Source organism: Chiloscyllium plagiosum, unplaced genomic scaffold (genome assembly GCF_037043375.1).
Source record: "Chiloscyllium plagiosum isolate Xiang-an unplaced genomic scaffold, Cpla_swu_hap1 HiC_scaffold_35, whole genome shotgun sequence".
In the NCBI taxonomy this organism is placed as follows: domain Eukaryota; kingdom Metazoa; phylum Chordata; class Chondrichthyes; order Orectolobiformes; family Hemiscylliidae; genus Chiloscyllium; species Chiloscyllium plagiosum.
Window position 1 is genome coordinate 24,225,925 of NW_028270173.1, and position 21,155 is coordinate 24,247,079.

General features: G+C 52.7%; 1 protein-coding gene across 4 annotated transcripts in view; it reads right to left on the reverse strand.

Moving 5' to 3' along the window:
* Nucleotides 1-3,109: 3,109 nt before the first annotated feature.
* Nucleotides 3,110-21,155, reverse strand: part of LOC122541385 (PHD finger protein 1-like) — a 64,082-nt gene continuing 46,036 nt past the window's right edge. For all 4 annotated transcript variants that reach the window (XM_087979384.1, XM_087979381.1, XM_087979382.1 and 1 more), the window contains 7 exons: nucleotides 20,042-20,165; nucleotides 17,480-17,547; nucleotides 15,401-15,544; nucleotides 14,548-14,671; nucleotides 12,888-12,979; nucleotides 9,077-9,172; nucleotides 3,110-4,169 (listed from right to left, as the gene is read on the reverse strand). In XM_087979384.1, coding sequence (XP_087835510.1) covers nucleotides 3,785-4,169; nucleotides 9,077-9,172; nucleotides 12,888-12,979; nucleotides 14,548-14,671; nucleotides 15,401-15,544; nucleotides 17,480-17,547; nucleotides 20,042-20,165 — 1,033 coding nt within the window. In that variant the 3' untranslated portion in view covers nucleotides 3,110-3,784. The remainder of the gene's footprint in view (nucleotides 4,170-9,076; nucleotides 9,173-12,887; nucleotides 12,980-14,547; nucleotides 14,672-15,400; nucleotides 15,545-17,479; nucleotides 17,548-20,041; nucleotides 20,166-21,155) is intronic.

Genomic DNA, 21,155 nt, shown 5'->3' on the forward strand with positions numbered 1-21,155 from the left:
ATCTCAAGCGTCGGGGGGGGGGGGGGGGGGGGGGGGGGTTGAGGGAGGAGCAGGTCTGTTCCCGTACCAGTGATCGGCTCGGGGGGTGTGGGGTGGAGGATATTCAACGTTAAGCTAACAACGTGACAAAAGGTTGCAGAGCACAGTGGCTCCTCCCCTCCCACAGACAGGCAAGAGTAGGGGGGGAGCATGGGGTATTAGGAGAGGATCACAAAAGGTGGGCAGTAGGCCGTACAGCTGCAGGAGCAGCTGACACAAAGCAGCAAAGCACAACAACAAGGTTACACTGTCAGGAAATGAGGGGGGTGTGGGCAACAGGCTGGGGGTCCCTACCCCTGGAGGGAGAACTCTACTACTGGATGCAGCGGCCTTTAGTAACTTTGAAGAAGTCGTCTTTTTCTTTCAATGGATTGCGCCGAGAGAGTGTTTCTCACTGCTGTTCGGAGAGAATAGGATCTTGGGGCTACAGCGGTAAGGAATCCAACAGAGAATTCCCAGTAACCGCCTTCACCCAGACAGCAGGGGACAAAGTGCAGCACAGAGTGGGTGAGGTCAACACCACTTGACTGGAAGCTACTTAAAGGCAGGAGGGAGGAAGGGGCAGAAGGGAGCGAGAGTTGGAAAGAAGTTCAGATGGATGGGGAGCTGGTTCACATGGAGCGTGAGGCCAGCACAGGAGCGAATGGCCTGTTTCTGCGCTGTGCAGTCTGAATGGGACGGTGATATTCCCTGTCACAGGTGTCACCCCTTCGCCTCTGATGGCCAATAGTCAGGAACACTGGGGTGCCCTAAGGGACACTGGCTTCGTAATGTTACATCTCCCGGTCTTTCTCCTCACGGACTGCAGGCCTCACCGTCACCAGTGGCTGACGCTAAACCCCCCTCCCTCCCTGAACTGCTCAATGACATCTTGCAGTCGGCAGAGAACTTGGGAGGAATGAAAGCGGTCCGGAAAACGCGACTTCATTTTCCACCTCTCTGACTTGCTTTTTGAACGGGGAACTCCAAACGAATTGAGGAATGAAGCGCACAACAGGGAAGTCTTAAAAGACCTCTCGCTCAATGCTCTCTCCAAATGAGGGACATTTTGTACCGTCCTCTCCTAGACTAGCTCCTCACTGTTCTGCTGCACCACCCCACCCCCACCCCCCCCCCCCTCCAATCAGCCCTCCAGACCTAAACTGCACTGTTCAAAACATTAAAGGGAGCAGGTGTCTCACAGAGGGTATCCTGCAGTGGAAGGGACTGAGAGATAGAGTGGAAAATAGAGAAGGAAAAACAAGTCAGAAAGCAAAATTGGACAGTGGATAACAGCAGACAGGAAGGAATTACACACACACACACAATTTCCAAAGTAGGGAAAGGAAGTAGGCGAGGTACAGAAAACGAGAAACAGTATCGTACACATCCACTGTATATAGGAAGAACACAGAGTGAGGTAAAAACAGAGAAAAAGGAAATGGGAAAAGCAAGACAAGAGAGAGATGGATAGATGGCAAGGACAGACAAAGAGAGAGAGAGAAAGAGGGTGAGGGAGGTGGAGAAAGAGAGAGGGAGGGCGGGACAAAGAGAGTGGGGAAGGCGGGAGAAAAAAAGAAGTGGGTGAGAATGAGGAGGGGAGGAGAGAGAGAGGAGGGGAGGAGAGAGAGGAGGGGGAGAGAGAGAGGCGGGGGAGAGAGAGAGGAGGGGGAGAGAGAGAGGAGGGGGAGAGAGAGAGGAGGGGGAGAGAGAGAGGAGGGGGAGAGAGAGAGGAGGGGGAGAGAGAGAGGAGGGGGAGAGAGAGAGGAGGGGGGGAGAGAGAGAGGGGGGAGAGAGAGAGGGGGGGAGAGAGAGAGGAGGGGGGGAGAGAGAGAGGAGGGGGGGAGAGAGAGAGAGGAGGGGGGGAGAGAGAGAGGAGGGGGGGAGAGAGAGAGGAGGGGGGGAGAGAGAGAGGAGGGGGGAGAGAGAGAGGAGGGGGGGAGAGAGAGAGGAGGGGGGGAGAGAGAGAGGAGGGGGGGAGAGAGAGAGAGAAGGGGGGAGAAAGAGAGACAGAAGGGGGAGAAAAAGAGAGAGGAAGGATGGAGACGGGGGGTGGAGAGAGGGAACATGCCCAAAAGACAGCGATAGGGAGTGAGAGAGGGGGAAACAGGCAGAGATGGGGATGACCGAGGAAAGTGACAGGATGTCTAGCAGGGAGAATTGCTGACCCGGGGAAGGGACACAGGGTATAACAGGTTGCAATACTCAAACAGAAAGTGCCGCACAGTCCCATACACAGTCCCCAGTGTCACCCGCACAGTCCCATACACAGTCCCCAGTGTCCCCCGCACAGTCCCATACACAGCCTCCAGTGTCCCCCGCACAGTCCCATACACAGTCCCCAGTGTCACCCGCACAGTCCCATACACAGCCTCCAGTGTCCCCCGCACAGTCCCATACACAACCCCCAGTGTCTCCCACACAGTCCCATAACACAACCCCCAGTGTCCCCCGCAGAGTCCCATACACAACCCCCAGTGTCCCCCGCACAGTCCCATACACAACCCCCAGTGTCCCCCACACAGTCCCATAACACAACCCCCAGTGTCCCCCGCAGAGTCCCATACACAACCCCCAGTGTCCCCCGCACAGTCCCATACACAGTCCCCAGTGTCCCCCGCACAGTCCCATACACAGCCTCCAGTGTCCCCCGCACAGTCCCATACACAACCCCCAGTGTCTCCGACATAGTCCCATAACACAACCCCCAGTGTCCCCCGCAGAGTCCCATACACAACCCCCAGTGTCCCCCGCAGAGTCCCATACAGTCCCCAGTGTCCCCAACACAGTCCCATACACAACCCCCAGTGTCCCCCGCACAGTCCCATACACAACCCCCAGTGTCCCCCACACAGTCCCATACACAACCCCCAGTGTCCCCCACACAGTCCCATACACAACCCCCAGTGTCCCCCACACAGTCCCATACACAGTCCCCAGTGTCCCGCAGAGTCCCATACACAGTCCCCAGTGTCCCGCAGAGTCCCATACACAGTCCCCAGTGTCCCCCACACAGTCCCATACAGAGTCCCCAGTGCCCCCCGCACAGTCCCATACACATCCCCCAGTGTCCCCCGCACAGTCCCATACACAACCCCCAGTGTCCCCCACACAGTCCCATACACAGTCCCCAGTGTCCCGCAGAGTCCCATACACAGTCCCCAGTGTCCCGCAGAGTCCCATACACAGTCCCCAGTGTCCCCCACACAGTCCCATACACATCCCCCAGTGTCCAATGCACACACAGTTCCCCAGTATCGCTTGCACAGTTTCATACACTTGACCCAAGATCCCCGACACGGTCCCACTGCACCTTTCTGTCCATTTCTCTCAGAGACTCTGGGCCCAGCACAACCTACATCCCTCTCGTCTCTCAGACTCCCTGCACCATCAGTCTCGCTTGCCTTTACTCAAGAGGGCTCTTGTGATATTAAAATCTCTCAGTGACAGTCCCCGTGGCACCTCCATTAGCACTCACACTTGCGTTTGGGTGGGGGTGGGGGGGGGGGGTGCATACCATAAAAGCCTGAGCGGAAAGGCTAACGGAATAAGGCCCGAAGAACTGAGAAAAAAAATTACAAAAACAAAATGCGTGCAGTTTAAAAACCGCGCTCCTGATGCCGAATGGATGCCTGGTTCGGGGAAAGCTGTTTCAAGGTTTGGCAGTTGGTTCCTCGGACCCGCAAACCACCCCCCCACCCCCAACACAACCCCTTCCTCACTGCGCCCCCTCCCCCTCAGGTGCGACTCTCCGGGGAGGGGGGAGCTAAAATATGGAGGGGCCACCCCACTCCACCAGGTACTGCACTTTGTTGTCCAGGGTGAGCCGGCGGGCCAGGATCCGCACAGTCTCCCCCCGTGCCAGTCTGCCCATCGCCCCGAAGTAGCTGTTGACCGACGAGCGCAGGTAGGAGAGTGGCAGGTCGTCATCGCTGGAGTCGCATTGCGAGCGGGCCTCCATCGGGATGTCCGAGCCATCCTCCTCCTCTTCCTCTTCCTCCTCCTCCTCCTCATCCTCTTCCTCCTCCTCTTCCCCCTCATCCTCCTGCTCCGTCTCAGCGGCGTCTCCAGACCTCTCGTCTGTCCCCTCCTCACAGTCCAACAGCCGGTGGCCAATGCCGACAGCCTTTGCCTGAGTGCCCGAATTCTCACTGGGGGGAGGGGAGGGGGGAGGCGACACAAGGTCACAGCGTCACAGAAGCCTAACAGGTAGGCCCAGCCCAGCCAAAAAAAACAAGCTCCTAACTATCCCAATCCCACGTGCCCCATGGCACTGTCCATTTGCAAGTGGACGCCTAAATTCTTCTTCAGTGTCTTGAGGGTTTCTGCTCTCATTCTCCCATCTCATTGTGGTGAACATTTTCCTCATCCCCTCCCCCCCGCCCCCAACCCCCCACCCTAAACCTCCTGCCGCTTGCCTGAAAACGTGCAAACCCCACCCTGAGGGTGGAACTGAACCCTAGCGCTCTGAGGCAGCAGTGCTAACCCCTGAGCCACTACATGTGGGCCAGGCTGGGTCAAGGTGGCAGACCTCCTCCCCAGAAGGACAGGAGCAAACTAGTTGGGCAAACATAGGAAGGGGAAATGCTCCTTCCTGCACGGGCCCCTCAATCTTTGCACATTAACCTTGAAAGGGTCCAGAAAAGATTTACAAGGATGTTGCCAGGGTTGGAGGGTTTGAGCTATGGGGAGAGGCTGAACGGGCTGGGGTTGTTTTCCCTGGAGCGTCAGAGGCTGAGGGGTGACCTTTATAGAGGTTCATAAAATCATGAGGGGCGTGGGTAGGATAAATAGATAAGGGCTTTTCCCTGGGGTGAGGGAGGACAGAACTAGAGGGCATTGGTTTAGGGTGAGGGGGAGAAGATATGAAAGGGACCTAAGGGGCAACTTTTTCCCGCAGAAGGTGGTACGTGTATGGAATGAGTTGCCAGAGGAAGTGGTGGAGGCTGGCACAATTACAGCATTTTAAAAGCAGTTGGATGGGTACATGAATAGGAAGGGTTTAGTGGGATATGGGCCAAGTGCTGGCAAATGGGACGAGATTAGGTTCAGATATCTGGTTAGCATGGATGAGTTGGACCAAAGGGTCTGTTTCCATGCTGTACCTCTCTATGACTATTTAAATTCCACCCCCCTTCAGGCTCCTCTGCTCCCAGTTTATCCAGGCATTCAAACTCTCCAGCTCGGGTAATACCCTGGGGAATGGGGGACGAGGGTGAGGGTGAGTCTATCAGCATAGAGACAGCCCGTCAATGCCCCCTGCTGGAGGAGGAGATGACTACATGGTAATGTCACAAGACTCGTAATCCAAAGACCTAAGCTTCATGAGGAAAATTATCAGTTCAAATCCTACCAAATCATAGCTAATGGTGGTGGATCTACAATGAAATATCAATAAAATTTCAAATATTTAAAACTAGTTGAGCGATGGTGACCCTGAAACAAGCACTGGCTGTTGCAAAAATCTATCTAGTTTGCTCATGTCATTCAGGGAAGGAAGTCTACAGTGGTTAGCACTGCTGCCTCACAGCACCAGGGCACCAGGTTCAATCCAACTCTCATGCAATTGTCTGTGTGGAGTTAGCACATTGCCCCTGTGTCTGTGTGGGTTTCCTCCGGGTGCTCCGGTTTCCTCCCACAGCCCACAGATATGCAGGTTAGGTGGACTGACCATTGGAAATTACCCACAGTGTCCAGGGCTGTGCAGGCCAGGTAGGTTAGCCATGAGAAATGCAGGGTTACAGGGATAGGGCAAAGGGGGCAAGTCAATATGGGATGTTCTTTGGAGGGTCGGTGCCCACACTGTAGGGCTTCTATTAATTGTTTGCGACTTCAGACCCACAGGTCAACTGTGAGCTGACCTTGTTAAAGCCTAGGTCAAAGACAACTAGGAACATCACACCAATGTCCACATCCCATGATGAGATATACACACATCTATATAGCAGATGGAATGTTACTGCTTAACGTGTCCTTAATGTAACAGTGTGGTATAAGATATGCAGATATGGTAAGCTGAGATTTTTTTTTAATCATGAACTCAACAGGAGAGAATCACAAGAATACCAAGTTTCCAAGGAAACCGTTTATACGGAATGGGAAACGAGTACTGGTTGGTTGGCAAGTGGACTTTGATTGGTTGAGATGTTGCCCCGGCGAGTGCACCAAGGCAACAGTTATTCACAAAGCTTTTGCTTTAAATTAAAACGATGGTGTCAGCAAATTTAACGCGTCAACGAATTGCGCCACTTTCAACTGAACACCAGCTTGGGGGACAATTTCCCCTCGGGTCAGTTCACAAGGCAACACCTCAACCAATTGGGGTCAACTTGCCACCTGGCACCCACCTCCTGTGCAGGACAAATTGGCATTTCCCCTCGAAATATGGGCCCCTTGTATCTGTCCTGAAAAGCTATCATTAGAGTTTTCCTTCATGAAGGGTTACACCTTGCAAGTCAAAGTGTACATCATACATCATATGCAGGAAAGTTACACCATATAGGAAGCATTACTTGACTGGATTATACCAGAATTGGAGGTGGTTGTGAGGATGGTTTACTGGATTGACAGCTGAAATTTGTCGGTTGTGTTGAGTCATAGAGCTGATAGAGTCATAGAGATGTACAGCATGGAAACAGACCCTTCGGTCCAACTTGTCCATGCCGACCAGATACCCCAACCCGATCTAGTCCCACCTTCCAGCACCCGGCCCATATCCCTCTAAACCCTTCCTATTTCAGATTAGATTAGATTAGATTTCCTACAGTGTGGAAACAGGCCCTTCGGCCCAACCAGTCCACACTGACCCTCCGAAGAGCAACCCACCCAGATCCATTCCTCCTAACTAACGCACCTAACTCTATGGGTAATTTAGCATGACCAATTCACCTAACCCGCACATCTTTGGACTGTGGGAGGAAACTGGAGAACCCGGAGGAAACCCATGCAGACAGGGTGAGAATATGCAAACTCCACACAGATAGTCACCCGAGACTGGAATCAAACCCGGGTCCCTGGTGCTGTGAGGCAGCAGTACTAACCACTGAGCCACTTTGTTAAATGCCTTTTGAAAATCTAGATACACCACATCTACTGGGTCCTCATCGTCCACTGTGCACATAATGTCTTCATAGAATTCCAGTAGATTAGTTAAAAATGACCTGCCCCTCAATGAACCCATGCTGCATCTGCCCAACAAGACAATTTCTATCTAGATGCCTTATTATTTCATCCTTGATAATCAACTCAAGCATTTTCCCCACTATAGAAGTTAATCTAACTGGTCTGTAATCCCCTATTTTTTGTCTACCTCCTTTTGTAAACAGTGGCGTCACATTTGCTGTTTTCCAATCTGCTAGAACTGCCTCAGTGACCAGTGAATTTTGGAAAATGACCACAAGTGCATTTGCTATTTCTCCCGTCATCTTGTTCAGAACTCTGGGATACATTCCATCAGGGTCAGGAGACTTGTCTACCCTTAGTTTCATTAGTTCGGCCAACATTACCTCTTCCTTGATAATGATTGTTTCCAGATCCTTATATACCCATCCACATGCCTTTTAAATGTTGCAATTGTACCAGCCTCCACCACTTCCTCTGGCAGCTCATTCCATACACGTACCACCCTCTGTGCGAAAAAGTTGCCCCTTAGGTCCCTTTTATACCTTTCCCCTCTCACCCTAAACCTATGTCCTCTAGTTCTGGACTCCCCCACCCCAGGGAAAAGACTTTGCCTATTTATCCTATCCATGCCCCTCATAATTTTATAAACCTCTATAAGGTCACCCCCTCAGCCTCCGACGCTCCAGGGAAAACAGCCCCAGCCTATTCAGCCTCTCCCTATGGCTCAAATCCTCCAACCCTGGCAATATATTTTCTGAACCCTTTCAAGTTTCACAACATCCTTCCAATAGGAAGGAGACCAGAGCAGGTTGGACAGACTGGACCTATTTACACTGGAGTTTAGAACATTGAAGGGTGACTTGATTGAAGATTCTGAATGATCTCGAGAAGATGGGTGTAGAAAGGATGTCTCCCTCTTGTGGGATACTCCGGAACTACGGAGCACCTGTTTTCAAATTAGGGATCACATTTTCAGGACAAGGGGGAAGAGAATTCTTTTTTCTCTCAAGAGACTTTGGAATACTGCCTCAGGTGGAGGAATTGATGGGGGGGGGGGGGGTGTCATTGACTATTTTTGAGGACGGAGATAGATAGATTCTTAGGCGGGGGGCGGGGGGGGGGGGGGTGGCGGCAAAGATTAATCGAGAGTAGATGGGAACATGGAATTCAAAACACAAACAAGTCAGCCACGATCTTGTTGATTGGGAGAGTAAGCTCAACAGGCTGAATAATCTACTACTGTTTCTATTTTGTATGTTTGGGTTATATCATGTAACAGCATATTATGTAACAGCTACATGAGTGATATGCCCTTTAATCACACAATGGGTGATATAACTCTGTAACAAAGCATGTTCTAAAATGTTTACATGCACATACCCTTGGTACAAAAAGTGTGTTTAGATAAATACACAGTTGGGTTGCATGTGTTTATATATAGACCCGCTGTCTTAAACATGCACAGGAGTTTTACAACTTTGCAACATACTGTATGCTCCATCCCTGTGACATTCAGTGTGAGATATAAACTATATGCAGGCACACTTTAATACAGTGTGTGCTTACTTAATATATACAGGAGAGTTACAGCCGGTGACTCCCATGATGCTACACAGGTAGAAATAATGTGGAACACTTGGCCTGGGGAGAGTTGAGGCAGAAGTTATTGACGGACATTACTGATGTTTTTGAGATTAAATTGGTTAACGTTTGAAGCATGGGAGGATGCTGACACAGGGTGAGATTGATGGACATGGGGGAATAATCCAAGGCTACCTGTGTTGGGCTGAATGGCTTCCTTCACTAGTCTCCTTCCAGGTTTGAATGGCTCTTTGCCTGGTGAATGGCTCCTGACTTGAGCTGCTCTAGGGGGAGGGAAGGGGGGGTTGTGGTGGTGGTGATGGGGTTGTGTGGAACATCATTGAGGGTCTCTTACCCATACTCGAAGGAGGAGGACGAGGACGAGGACTCCAGATTGCGTACTGCATTCGAGGACGGCTGGATCGATGCATACATCATCTTTGGAGGCGTCCTACCGAGGGAAAAGAGAGAGAGAGGAGGGGAGGGAGAGAGAGAGAGAGGAGGGGAGGGAGAGAGAGTGAGAGAGAGAGAGGAGGGGAGGGAGAGAGAGAGAGAGGAGGGGAGGGAGAGAGAGAGAGAGGAGGGGAGGGAGAGAGAGAGAGAGGAGGGGAGAGAGAGAGAGAGGAGGGGAGGGAGAGAGAGAGAGAGAGAGAGAGAGAGAGAGAGGAGGGGAGGGAGAGAGAGAGAGGAGGGGAGGGAGAGAGAGAGAGGAGGGGAGGGAGAGAGAGAGAGGAGGGGAGGGAGAGAGAGAGAGGAGGGGAGGGAGAGAGAGAGAGAGAGGAGGGGAGGGAGAGAGAGAGAGAGGAGGGGAGAGAGAGAGAGAGGAGGGGAGGGAGAGAGAGAGAGAGAGAGAGGAGGGGAGGGAGAGAGAGAGAGAGAGAGAGGAGGGGAGAGAGAGAGGAGGGGAGAGAGAGAGAGAGAGAGAGAGGAGGGGAGGGAGAGAGAGAGGAGGGGAGGGAGAGAGAGAGGAGGGGAGGGAGAGAGAGAGGAGGGGGGGAGAGAGAGAGAGAGGAGGGGAGGGAGAGAGAGAGAGGAGGGGAGGGAGAGAGAGAGAGGAGGGGAGAGAGAGAGAGGAGGGGAAGGAGAGAGAGAGAGGAGGGGAGGAGGAGAGAGAGAGGAGGGGAGGGAGAGAGAGAGAGGAGGGGAGAGGGAGAGAGAGAGGAGAAGAGGGAGAGAGAGAGAGGAGGGGAGGGAGAGAGAGAGAGAGAGAGAGGGGAGGGAGAAAGACACAGAGGCAGAGAGAGAGAGAGAGAAAGAGGTAGAGAGGTGTAGAGAGAGAGAGAGAGGGAGGGAGGTAGAGAGAGGTATAGAGAGAGAGAGAGAGAAAGAGAGGGAGGGAGGGAGGGAGGTAGAGAGACAGGGGAGATAGAGAGAGAGACAGACAGAGAGAGAGAGAGAGACAAGAAGAGAGGTAGAGAAAAAAAGAGACAGTTATAGAGGAAGGGGTATAGAGAGAGAGAGAGAAAAAAAAAGAGAAGAGAGAGAGGGGTAAAGAGAGAGAGACAAAAAAGGTCATTGAGCCATTATACTGCAATCACAAATGTCATATTTGTACACGGGGTGCTGTAATCGAAATGGCTGTTAGCATTGCTTCGATGGGCCAAATCGCCTCTTCCTCTGCCTGATGTCCCAGCTCTAAGTTTCAGAAACAAATTATGGTCACAGGGAGAGAGGATCGCATCTTCAGGGCCATGGTGACGGACAGAGAGCCATGGAGTCTGAGTGGGCCATGGGCCCAAGGCACTAGCGCCAACAGGATGGGTGAAATGGACCAGGTATTGTGATATATTTACTCCCAGGGGCTGTTGCTCGAGGTGTGGTGGAGGGGCGGTTGGGAGATGGAAGCGGGCAAAATTCCAAAACAATGCCGCGGGGTATCACACCAAGAGCGTGGGTGAGGCCAAATGTGAGTCTGGCTGTGAGACACACTCCCTCAGGGCACTGCACTGGAGCGCTGGCCTTGAATCACGTGCTCACATCCCTGGAGTGGGACTTGAGACCTTCCCTGGTTTGGAGGGGACAGTCCTGTCCACTGAGCTGTGCAAGGTGCGATATATGAAAGATGAGCAGCAAACAGGGTGCTGGGCAGGAAAAGGAGACAGGAAATGGTGACACAGAAGACGGTCTGATAATGGCACAGATAGCGAGGCTGGGTCATTCCACTATTTCAACTTACAGACCCAGAGGGTCAGAAGTCTAAGGATACGGGGCAGCCCATTGACAACAGAGATGGGGAGAAATGTCTTTACCCAGTTAGTGGGCAAGCCTGTGGAATTCCTACCACACAAAGCATGGAGGCCAAAGCATTGAATGCTTTCAAGAAGGAGTTGGATATCGTTCTTAGGGCTAAAGGGTTCAAAGGGTAAGGGGGGAGACGGTGGGAACAGGGGACTCAGTTCAATGACTAACCGTGACCCTATTGAACGGCAGAGCTGCCGTGAAGGGCCGAATGGCCTGCCCCTGTTTTCTGTCATTCGGGCGCAACAGGGCAACCTGAATGGGGGCCTGACACCAGGCTATCCCAGCCAGCCCCTCACCCTGCAGCACACCCCCACCCTTAATCCCCGCAGTAGCCCAGGGGTGGGTGAAGCCCAGGATGTTTCTCCACCACCTTCCCACCAGGCCGGGGAAGTGTGGTGGGGAAACAGCCAGAAACCAACGTCACAGCCGCTACCCCTAAGCCGAGTGAGGGGCTGTCCTCCCCGCTGTGGGCCAATTATCCAACTGGTGGTACTTAACGCACAATAACCGCTCACTCCAGCTCACGGGAATCTGCTGTACGCAGATATCACCCTCTCGACTTATACCTTGCAATAGGAGGACAGGTTTTGGCGGGGGCGAGGTGTTCAGGAGGTGAGTTACACGCCCAGGAATTCCCAGCTGCTGCAGTCACCATATTGATACTGTGGTTCGGTTCTGGTTAATACTGATCACCATGACCTTTACAGCCGGGAACGCAGTGCGAGATTTGCCAATGCGGGTCAATCCAGGGAAAGCTGTCTGGTTGGTGATGGTCACTGCCTGGTAATATAGTGCTACGAATGTATTTGCTTAAGGGGTCATCAGCATTTACCTCCCGTCCCTATTTGCCCTTGACAAGGTGGTGGTCAGCTGTCTTCTTGAACTGCTGTGTCCACGGACAATGTGACAAAGGAGGGAATTCGTGGATTTTGACCCAGCGACAGTGAAGGAATGCTGAGATATTTTCAGGTCAGGATGGTGAGTGGCTTGGAGGGGAACTTGAAGGTGCTGGTATTCCCATGTACCTGCTGCCCTTGTCCTTCTAGATGGAAGTGGTCGTGGATTTGGAAGGTGCTGTCTGAGGATCTTTGGTGAATTCCTATAATACGCACTGCTGCTGCTACTGAGCGTCAGTGGTGGGGGGAGTGGATGCTTGTGGATCAAGCGGGGGCTGCTTTGTCCTGGATGGTGTTGAGCTCCTCGAGTGTTGTTGGAGCTGCACTCATCCAGGGCAAGTGTGGAATACAACTCTCACACGCTTGAATTGTGCCTTGTATGTGGTGGACAGACTTTGGGGAGTCAAGAGGTGAGTTACTCACTGCAGAGCTCTCAACCACTGAGCTTCTCAACCATTGACCTGATCTTGGACAGTGTTTAAATAGTGAGTCCAGTTCTGGTCAATGAGAACCCCCAGTATGTGGGAGTCAGTGATGGTAACGCCACTGAATGTCAAGGGGTAATGGTTAGATTGGTCTCCTCCTGGTGGTCATTCCCCAGCACATTTATTACTTGCCATTTGACAGCCCCAGCTGGGGATATTGCCCAGATCTTGTTGCACTTGGATGTGGACTGCTTCAGTATCTGAGAAGTCATGAATGGTGCTGAGCATTGTGCAATCATTGGCGAACATCCCCACTTAGGATGGAGGGGAGGCCATGGTTGAAGCAGCTACCCTGAGAAACTCCTGCAGAGACGTTCTGTTTAATGTCAACGTCAGACCTTGTGGCTCATTTGCACCAATCCAAGGGCTCCACCCGTGTCTCTCAGAGTCCAATGGAACGTGCTCGTTGGCCTCTAACAGTACTCCCTCATTGGGGCACACAAAGCCCATTGGCCGAAACCCAACATGATGAGGAGAAACGTCTGGAGGGAGTAAGATTCCTCGATCATCAGTGAAATGTAAAGATATTAGACGGTGCACCTACCTCTCGGTACTCTCCCTGATGGCACACGTGTTGGCACTGCCTCGGCAGCCTTGGTAAGACTGGCTGAGGCTGGAGGGGCTCGCGACCACGTTCTGCAGGCACAAAGAACACTGACTGTCACCTCCCCCCCCTGATCTCCAACACCCTCCCAGAGCCCAGCCTCTGAACCCTGGACAAAGACACGTTCCGGAGGCTGGAGGGAGTCCAAACCGAGCTCAGTCTGTGGTGACTCCCACTCCCACCACAACACGCATCGGTCACTCCCTCAAGCCAGACACCATTCCCAGAGAGTCAGAGTGAACACAGGAAACCACACCTGGAATGGACAGGGAGGGAAACGTGGAACGCTCTCCAATCAATGGCTACAGAGGCTGACTTCTTCATAGAATCCCCAGTGTGAAAGCAGACCATTCGGCCCATTGAGTCCATAGCAACCCTCTGAACAGCATCCTACCCAGACCCATTCCCCCCACCCCCCCCCCCTACATTACCCCTGTTATCCCACATTTCCCATGGCTAACCCACTTAGGCTGCACATCCTTAAACACTATGGGGTATTTTAGCGTGGCCAATCCACCCTGATTTGCACATCTTTGGATTGTGGGTTGAAACCGGAGCACCCGGAGGAAACCCACACAGACACGGGGAGAATGTGCAAACTCCACACAGAAGTCGCCCGAGGCTGGAATCGAACCTGGGACCCTGGCGCTGTCAGTGCCAACCACTGAGCCACCTAAAGTTTTCAAGACAAACATCAACTGATTTTTTTATCCTGTTGTTGGCAAAGGGGACCGAGGGACATGAAGTGGAACTGGGCAAGTTACAGATCAGCCAGAATCCCAGAGATTTTATTGGTACGTGCCCTCAAGTCTAGGAATACAAGGGTGCAGTGAAAAGGGGACAGGATCACCACTCGCTGGTGCAGTCATGGGTTACAAAAGCAGAATTTAACAAAAGGACAACAGGAGAAATAAAAGTAACAGAAACAAAAGGGAAGAAAAAATTTCCAGATCTTCTCAAAAAAAGGAGAATGGAACACTCCGTCAGCCAGCCAGTCTCGCATCAATTGCCAGGAAGACCCACATTTCCGCTGCTGCCATCAACTCAGAGCCGGGATTGTGGGAGGGATGGAGGGTTTGGTGTTTGGGGGGGGGGGGGGGGGGGGGGGGGGGGAGAAGAGTGCTTTGCCACCAACTGAATGGTCTCACCTTCTACTTATTTACCACATGGAGGGAGCGGTTCAAGGCAACAGCTCACCCCACTCTGTTCCAGGGCAATCACAAACAGAGACACAACGCTGGTGCAGGGGATGGTGCTGGAGCTGGAGGGAATGGTGGTTTGGTGGGGGAGGGGGGGAGGGGGTTGATGTTTACGGCCGAATACCGTGCCCCCGAAACAGCTCCATCCTGCCACCGTGACACTGAGACACACACACACTGACGTGCACGTACAGACACCCTCACCCCTCCCCACACACACACACAGACACTCCTACAAACACACGCACACACACACACAGACAGACACTCCTACAGAGAAAGGGTCAGACTCTCCTACAGAGAGAGAGAGAGAGAGACACACATGCACACACACACTCCCATAGACATTGACACACAGACACTCCCCCACAGAGTCCCTGTCCCATTCTCTGGGAGCTCACCTGGCTGATGGCTTTCTGTAGCAGACGGCGTGCCTGCCTGGTCTTCAGCTCATACAGATCCTGGGGCTCCCTCTGGGAAGGACGCCTCTTGGCCTTCACCTTCTTCACTCCGTCAAGCTCAGACCTGGACCGGGTACAAACAACACCAAACCTTTTCAGGGTCTCACCTTCCCAAAGTAACAGCACCTAAACCTGTATGGTGGGCACAGGACAGTAGTGTCAGGCTCCCCATGACCCTCAGCCTTGCCTCCCAGCTTCAACCTCAGCTTCATGATGAACAGCAGGGTCAGGACTTACTGATCTTCCAGAGCAAGGAGCTGACCCCGACCGGGTGTTGCAGACTGGCACGTCCCACGGTTCAGGACTACGTGCTGAGGAATGCACTAAAGCTTGGGGCAGCTGCTGCCAAGGGGCAGTGGGGAAAGACCACTGTCTGAGGGCAATAACATTCCTAGGGTTAATGTGTTATAATCCCCCTTAGCTTGTATCAGAACATACTTCATTTCTGATCATTTGATAATGTTCCAAATGTGCATTTGGATCAGGGCATCCAAGCGACCAACGTGCTCAATGGTCAAACGGCACTTTTCATTCCATCTTCTATAATACCCGACTCCAACAGGCTTGGGAATAATTAATAAAGCAAGTATATGTTTGCACTGAAATGATGCAGGAGTAATTTAATAGCGGTATCGATCTTCAGGATGGATCAAAGTGGAACTGGAAAGGCATTTTCCACACAAACATCTTGTTGTACTCACAGTACCCCAGTTCGCAGCGACTCTATATTGGCACAAGCGCTCTGCCAGTGCGGGGCGTGGGGTGCTGTCTCTCTGGCCCGGCCAACACTGACCTTTTGGGAGGTGAGCTGGCAGAGGATTCCATCAGCTGGTCTGCAATGGCACACAGGGTGGCAGCAGGCGGGGGCTGAGGTGGCACCCGCTCCTGTAGGCCAAAGATACACTTCTTCTTCTTGATCTCCTTTCCAGACACAAATCTGAAGAGACATAGAGAGAAAGAGACAGCGAGACAGAGTGTGGGTGTAAGTTGTACAAAAGGAAGAGACAGGGTCTCTCTCTTTCTCTCTCTCACATACACACACACTCTCTCTCTCTCTCTCTCTCACACACATACACACACACTCTCTCTCTCTCTCTCTCACACACACAGGAAATAGAACAAGACTAAAAATGTTTTCTGGGATGGGGGAGCAGTTTGTGAAGAGAGACAGAGAGAGGGCCAGAGCCAGAGCAAGAGACAGAGCAAGAGACACAGACAGGCAGAGAGACAGACAGAGACAGAGCGAGAGAGACAGAGCGAGAGAGACAGAGCGAGAGAGACAGAGCGAGAGAGACAGAGCGAGAGAGACAGAGCGAGAGAGACAGAGCGAGAGAGACAGAGCGAGAGAGACAGAGATAGATAGAGAGACAGAGAGAGAGAGAGACAGAGAGAGAGAGAGAGGCAGAGAGAGAGAGGCAGAGAGGCAGAGAGAGAGAGAGAGGCAGAGAAACAGACACAGAGGGAGAGAGAGAGACGGACAGAGAGAGAGAGACAGACAGACAGACAGAGAGAGAGAGACAGAGAGACAGACAGACAGACAGAGAGAGAGAGACAGAGAGAGAGAGAGAGAGAGAGAGAGAGAGGCAGAGAGAGAGAGAGACGGACAGACAGACAGAGAGAGACAGACAGACAGAGAGAGAGACAGACAGACAGAGAGAGAGACAGACAGACAGAGAGAGACAGAGAGAGAGAGAGACAGACAGACAGAGAGAGAGAGACAGACAGACAGAGAGAGAGAGACAGAGAGAGACAGAGACAGAGAGAGAGAGACAGAGAGAGAGAGAGAGAGAGAGACAGAGAGAGAGAGAGAGAGAGACAGAGAGAGAGAGAGAGACCGACAGAGAGAGAGAGAGAGACCGACAGAGAGAGAGAGAGACCGACAGAGAGAGAGAGAGACCGACAGAGAGAGAGAGAGACCGACAGAGACAGACAGAGAGACAGACAGAGAGAGAGACAGAGAGAGAGACAGAGAGAGAGAGACAGAGAGAGAGAGACAGAGAGAGAGAGACAGAGAGAGAGAGACAGAGAGAGAGAGACAGAGAGAGAGAGACAGAGAGAGAGAGACAGAGAGAGACAGACAGAGAGAGACAGACAGAGAATGACCAAATTGGTAGAGTTAGGAGAGATAACGAAAGATGATGGAGAGAAAGAAAAAAAAAGAGAAAGAGAGAGAAGATAGTGAGAGTGAATAAGAGACAAAGGGGAGAGAGAGAGAGCATGAGAGAAATAGGAAGTGAGCAAGCGGAGTGAGCTAGCGAGAACACACAGGAAGGGGTTAATGAGAAATCGTTGGGAGAATACAGAAAGTATGGGAGTGGGGGAAGCAATGAAAAAATATTAACTAAGTGAGAGAGGAGGTGATCAATAGAAGGAAGAAATCACTCCCACCCAGCAAAGAGACACGTCATACTCCTCCCCTATACACACAATGCAAGTGCCTGTGTGAAGACCGAGTCTGCCTTACCCTGCAGCAGTGGGTGCACAAGATGGTCTCCCAAATCAGGTGGGGGCTGAGGAAAATCTCTCTTCCCAAGGCAGCAGTGGCATTAAATTGATTCAACACGGAGTGAGAGGCTTTTGTTCTTCAAGGGAATTAAAGGGAATGGGGCAGACAGGCAGGTAAACAAAGTTAACGCCATAACTAGACCAGCGGCGATCTGATCAGATAGCAGAGCAAACTCAAGGGGCCGAATGGCCGCTGAATGTTCCATGTTGCTACTCCGATATGTTAGGATCTTACAGAGAGGATAAACGTGGGCTGGGAGGCTGACATTCCCAGTGCAATCCCAGCAGTACCAGAGGGGTATACATTTCTGGAGTGGAACTCACCAACACACAAATGCTGAAGATTTCCAAAGGACCAGTCACTGACCTGCTCCTATGGCTGTTCAGGGCGTTGAGGATCTGCTTGTAGCGTTCCGACTGGGAGGCACTGGAAAGCTAGCCAATGGGAGACAACATGTGAGGTTAAACAGGCCAGACAAGAGCAAAGTGCAGCTGCTAAATCATCCAGGCAGAGTTCACGCCAAGGAACCACAACCAAGAGGCAGAGACCGAGTCACCATGCGCACGAGAGAGAGAGCACGAGATCATTGCAGTTGAATTCAATAAGAATCTGGAATTAACAGTCTAATGGTGACTGTGAATCCGTTGGCAATTATCAGAAAAGCCCACCTGGTTCACTAATGCCTTTTAGGGAAGGAAAGTCTTCTGTCCTTACCTGGTCTGGCCTACAAGTGACTTCTGAACCGCAGCAATGTGGTTGACTCTTAAGAGTCCTCTGGGTAATTAGGGATGGGCAATAAAAACTGGCCAAGCCAGTGACGCCCCCCCCCCCCCCTCATCCCGCCAACGAACAAAAGAGAAGAATTCTCCATTTCCTCCTGCCACAGGGGGTTATTCCAGGAGATGGCGGCCCAGGACTTTGGAGAGGGTTAAGGGAAGGGGTGCTCTGGTGCGGTGTCTGTGACATCGGGGCGGTAACACTGAGGTCACGTGTTCGGAATCCAACCAGCCACCGCCATAGCCGGCACCACCCCCATATCCCGGGGGTCTCCCGGCAAGTGAGGAGCAGACTCCCCGGGCCTGTCTCCCCGCCAGCCTGACTTGCAGGCTCCGGGTCCACGGCTAGGCCCGGGCCACCTGAGAGAGCCGTAGGGTCGGCAATAGGGGACAGAGGTGGACCCCAATGATCGATGGCTGGAGGCAGCGACTAAGAAGCAGGGGATGGAGAACAGGAGGGACAGGGTCCGACCATCCCCAGGCCCCAGCTCGAACGGGGCGGTCGGTCGGTGGGCAGGAGACGCCCATAACCGAGACCCCATTTCAATGACCTCCGGCAACCAGAGAAGGGACCAGATGAAGTCAGAAAGACGAACCTGAATGCAATAATGTCTTGCATTGTGTTCAACATTTCAAGATGGCGCCAGAGCGTAGCGACACTTTGAGCATAACATGCAATGAAACACTTTTCACTGTGTTTCTTTTCATACCTACATGACAATAAATCTAAATCCTTTCACGGGGAACGCAAGGACCACAAGCAAAGCTGTCCTTTGCCGCCCATCCCTGTCACACTAGGCCAGGCCGGGTCAGGACAGTAGATTTCCAACTCTACAAACAAGGTCCAGTGGAAGTAAAGTGGGGGAGGCGGGGGGGGAGAGATTAACGAATCGCACAGATTTCTACGACAATCGAGGTCACCATGATGGAGGCCTGCTTTCAATTCCAAATTTGATCCGCCCAATTTACACTGTGCCCGCTGCCCAGTTCACACCCTCACCTGCACAGCGTCAGACCCCCGACCACCATCTCCCCAGCTTCCACCTTGCCTGTCGGAAAACTGACCCGGATCGGAGGAAAATGGCTGGAATTTCACCCCATCCGACACTCTTACAACAATCCCATTGGAATTCTCACCCTGAAAATAGAAGTGATGATAGCTGCCCCAACCACCACCACTCCCCCGCCCCAGAAAAATAAAACATGCAGTGGGATAAAGGAAGGTTCTGAAAAACATGGCGGCACGGTGGCTCAGTGGTTAGCCCTGCTGCCTCAGTGACAGGGACCCGGGTTCGAATCCAGCCTCGGGTGACTGTCTGTGTGGAGTTTGCACACTCTCCCCGTGTCTGCGTGGGTTTCCTCCCACAGTCCAAAGATATGCAGGTTAGGGTGAATTGGCCATAGTGTTCAGGGACGTGTAGGTTAGGTGCATTAGTGAGAGGTAATTCTATTCTATTCTACGGTCAACAGTCCAGGCGTTCACGATGATTTGACTCTCCGATTCCCATCACAACTGATGCGATTGCACAGGGCCTTGGTGAGACCACATCGGAGGAAGCATGTTCTGACCAGGGAAGGAGTGCAAATGTAGTCTACCAAACTGAATTCTGGGATAGCAGGACTGACATACAAAGAGAGATTGGATTGGTCAGGTTGACGTTCACTGGAGTTCAGACAAATGGGATGGGGACATCTTGTCAACGGCTGTAAAATTCGAAGGGAAAATGCAGGAAGGATATTCCCAATTGGCAGGGAGGTCCAGACCTGGAAGGGTCACAGTTTAAGAACATGGGGGTAGGCTACTGAGGAAGTGAGGAGGAGGAGAAATGGCTTCTCCCAGAGAGTGGGAAGCCTGTGGAGTTCCCTGCTGCAGAATAGTTGAGTCCAAAACACTATGTTTTCCAGGAGGAGTTAGACACAGCTCTTGGATCGTAACAGATTAAAGGACGTGAGGAGAAAACGGGAATAGGGTGCAGAGTTGGATGATCAGCCATGATAGTCACCAATGGGCTTGAAGGGCCAAATGGCCAATTGCTATTCCTAACATTGTCACAATCGCCCCGTGGCGACTGACAATTGGGAAGTTGCCCATCTCTCTCTATACGCCCGCCCCTTTCACGCACTAACCCCCGAAGACCTGTCACACACGCACCTCACCAAGCAGCAGGTTGTCCCAGTTTTCGTTGGCAAATGCCAAGATCTCACCCTCAAAGTCAAAGTACTTCTTCCTGCAGCAGGTGCTGAGGTGGTAGAGGATCAGATGTGCAATGTCAGCCCTGAGAAAACCATACAGAGTTTTAACTCGCAGTCCCCACAGCGAAAACCCAACCCTATCACAGGCCCCTCCCTCACCTACCCGGACCGAATCACCACCCACTCGGTGTCTTCAAACCAAAGTTACAGTGAAATCCTCGCATGGGGATTCCTGGGGTGGTAGAGGGCAAAGACAGAGAGATGGAGAAGGCAGGGAGGAAGAGGGAGGAGGAAGAGGGGAGGAGGAAGAGGGGAGGAGGAAGAGGGGAGGAGGAAGAGGGGAGGAGGAAGAGGGGAGGAGGAAGAGGGGAGGAGGAAGAGGGGAGGAGGAAGAGGGGAGGAGGAAGAGGGGAGGAGGAAGAGGGGAGGAGGAAGAGGGGAGGAGGAAGAGGGGAGGAGGAAGAGGGGAGGAGGAAGAGGGGAGGAGGAAGAGGGGAGGAGGAAGAGGGGAGGAGGAAGAGGGGAGGAGGAAGAGGGGAGGAGGAAGAGGGGAGGAGGAAGAGGGGAGGAGGAAGAGGGGAGGAGGAAGAGGGGAGGAGGAAGAGGGGAGGAGGAAGAGGGGAGGAGGAAGAGGGGAGGAGGAAGAGGGGAGGAGGAAGAGGGGAGGAGGAAGAGGGGAGGAGGAAGAGGGGAGGAGGAAGAGGGGAGGAGGAAGAGGGGAGGAGGAAGAGGGGAGGAGGAGGAAGAGGGGAGGAGGAGGAAGAGGGGAGGAGGAGGAAGAGGGGAGGAGGAGGAAGAGGGGAGGAGGAGGAAGAGGGGAGGAGGAAGAGGGGAGGAGGAAGAGGGGAGGAGGAAGAGGGGAGGAGGAAGAGGGGAGGAGGAAGAGGGGAGGAGGAAGAGGGGAGGAGGAAGAGGGGAGGAGGAAGAGGGGAGGAGGAAGAGGGGAGGAGGAAGAGGGGAGGAGGAAGAGGGGAGGAGGAAGAGGGGAGGAGGAAGAGGGGAGGAGGAAGAGGGGAGGAGGAAGAGGGGAGGAGGAAGAGGGGAGGAGGAAGAGGGGAGGAGGAAGAGGGGAG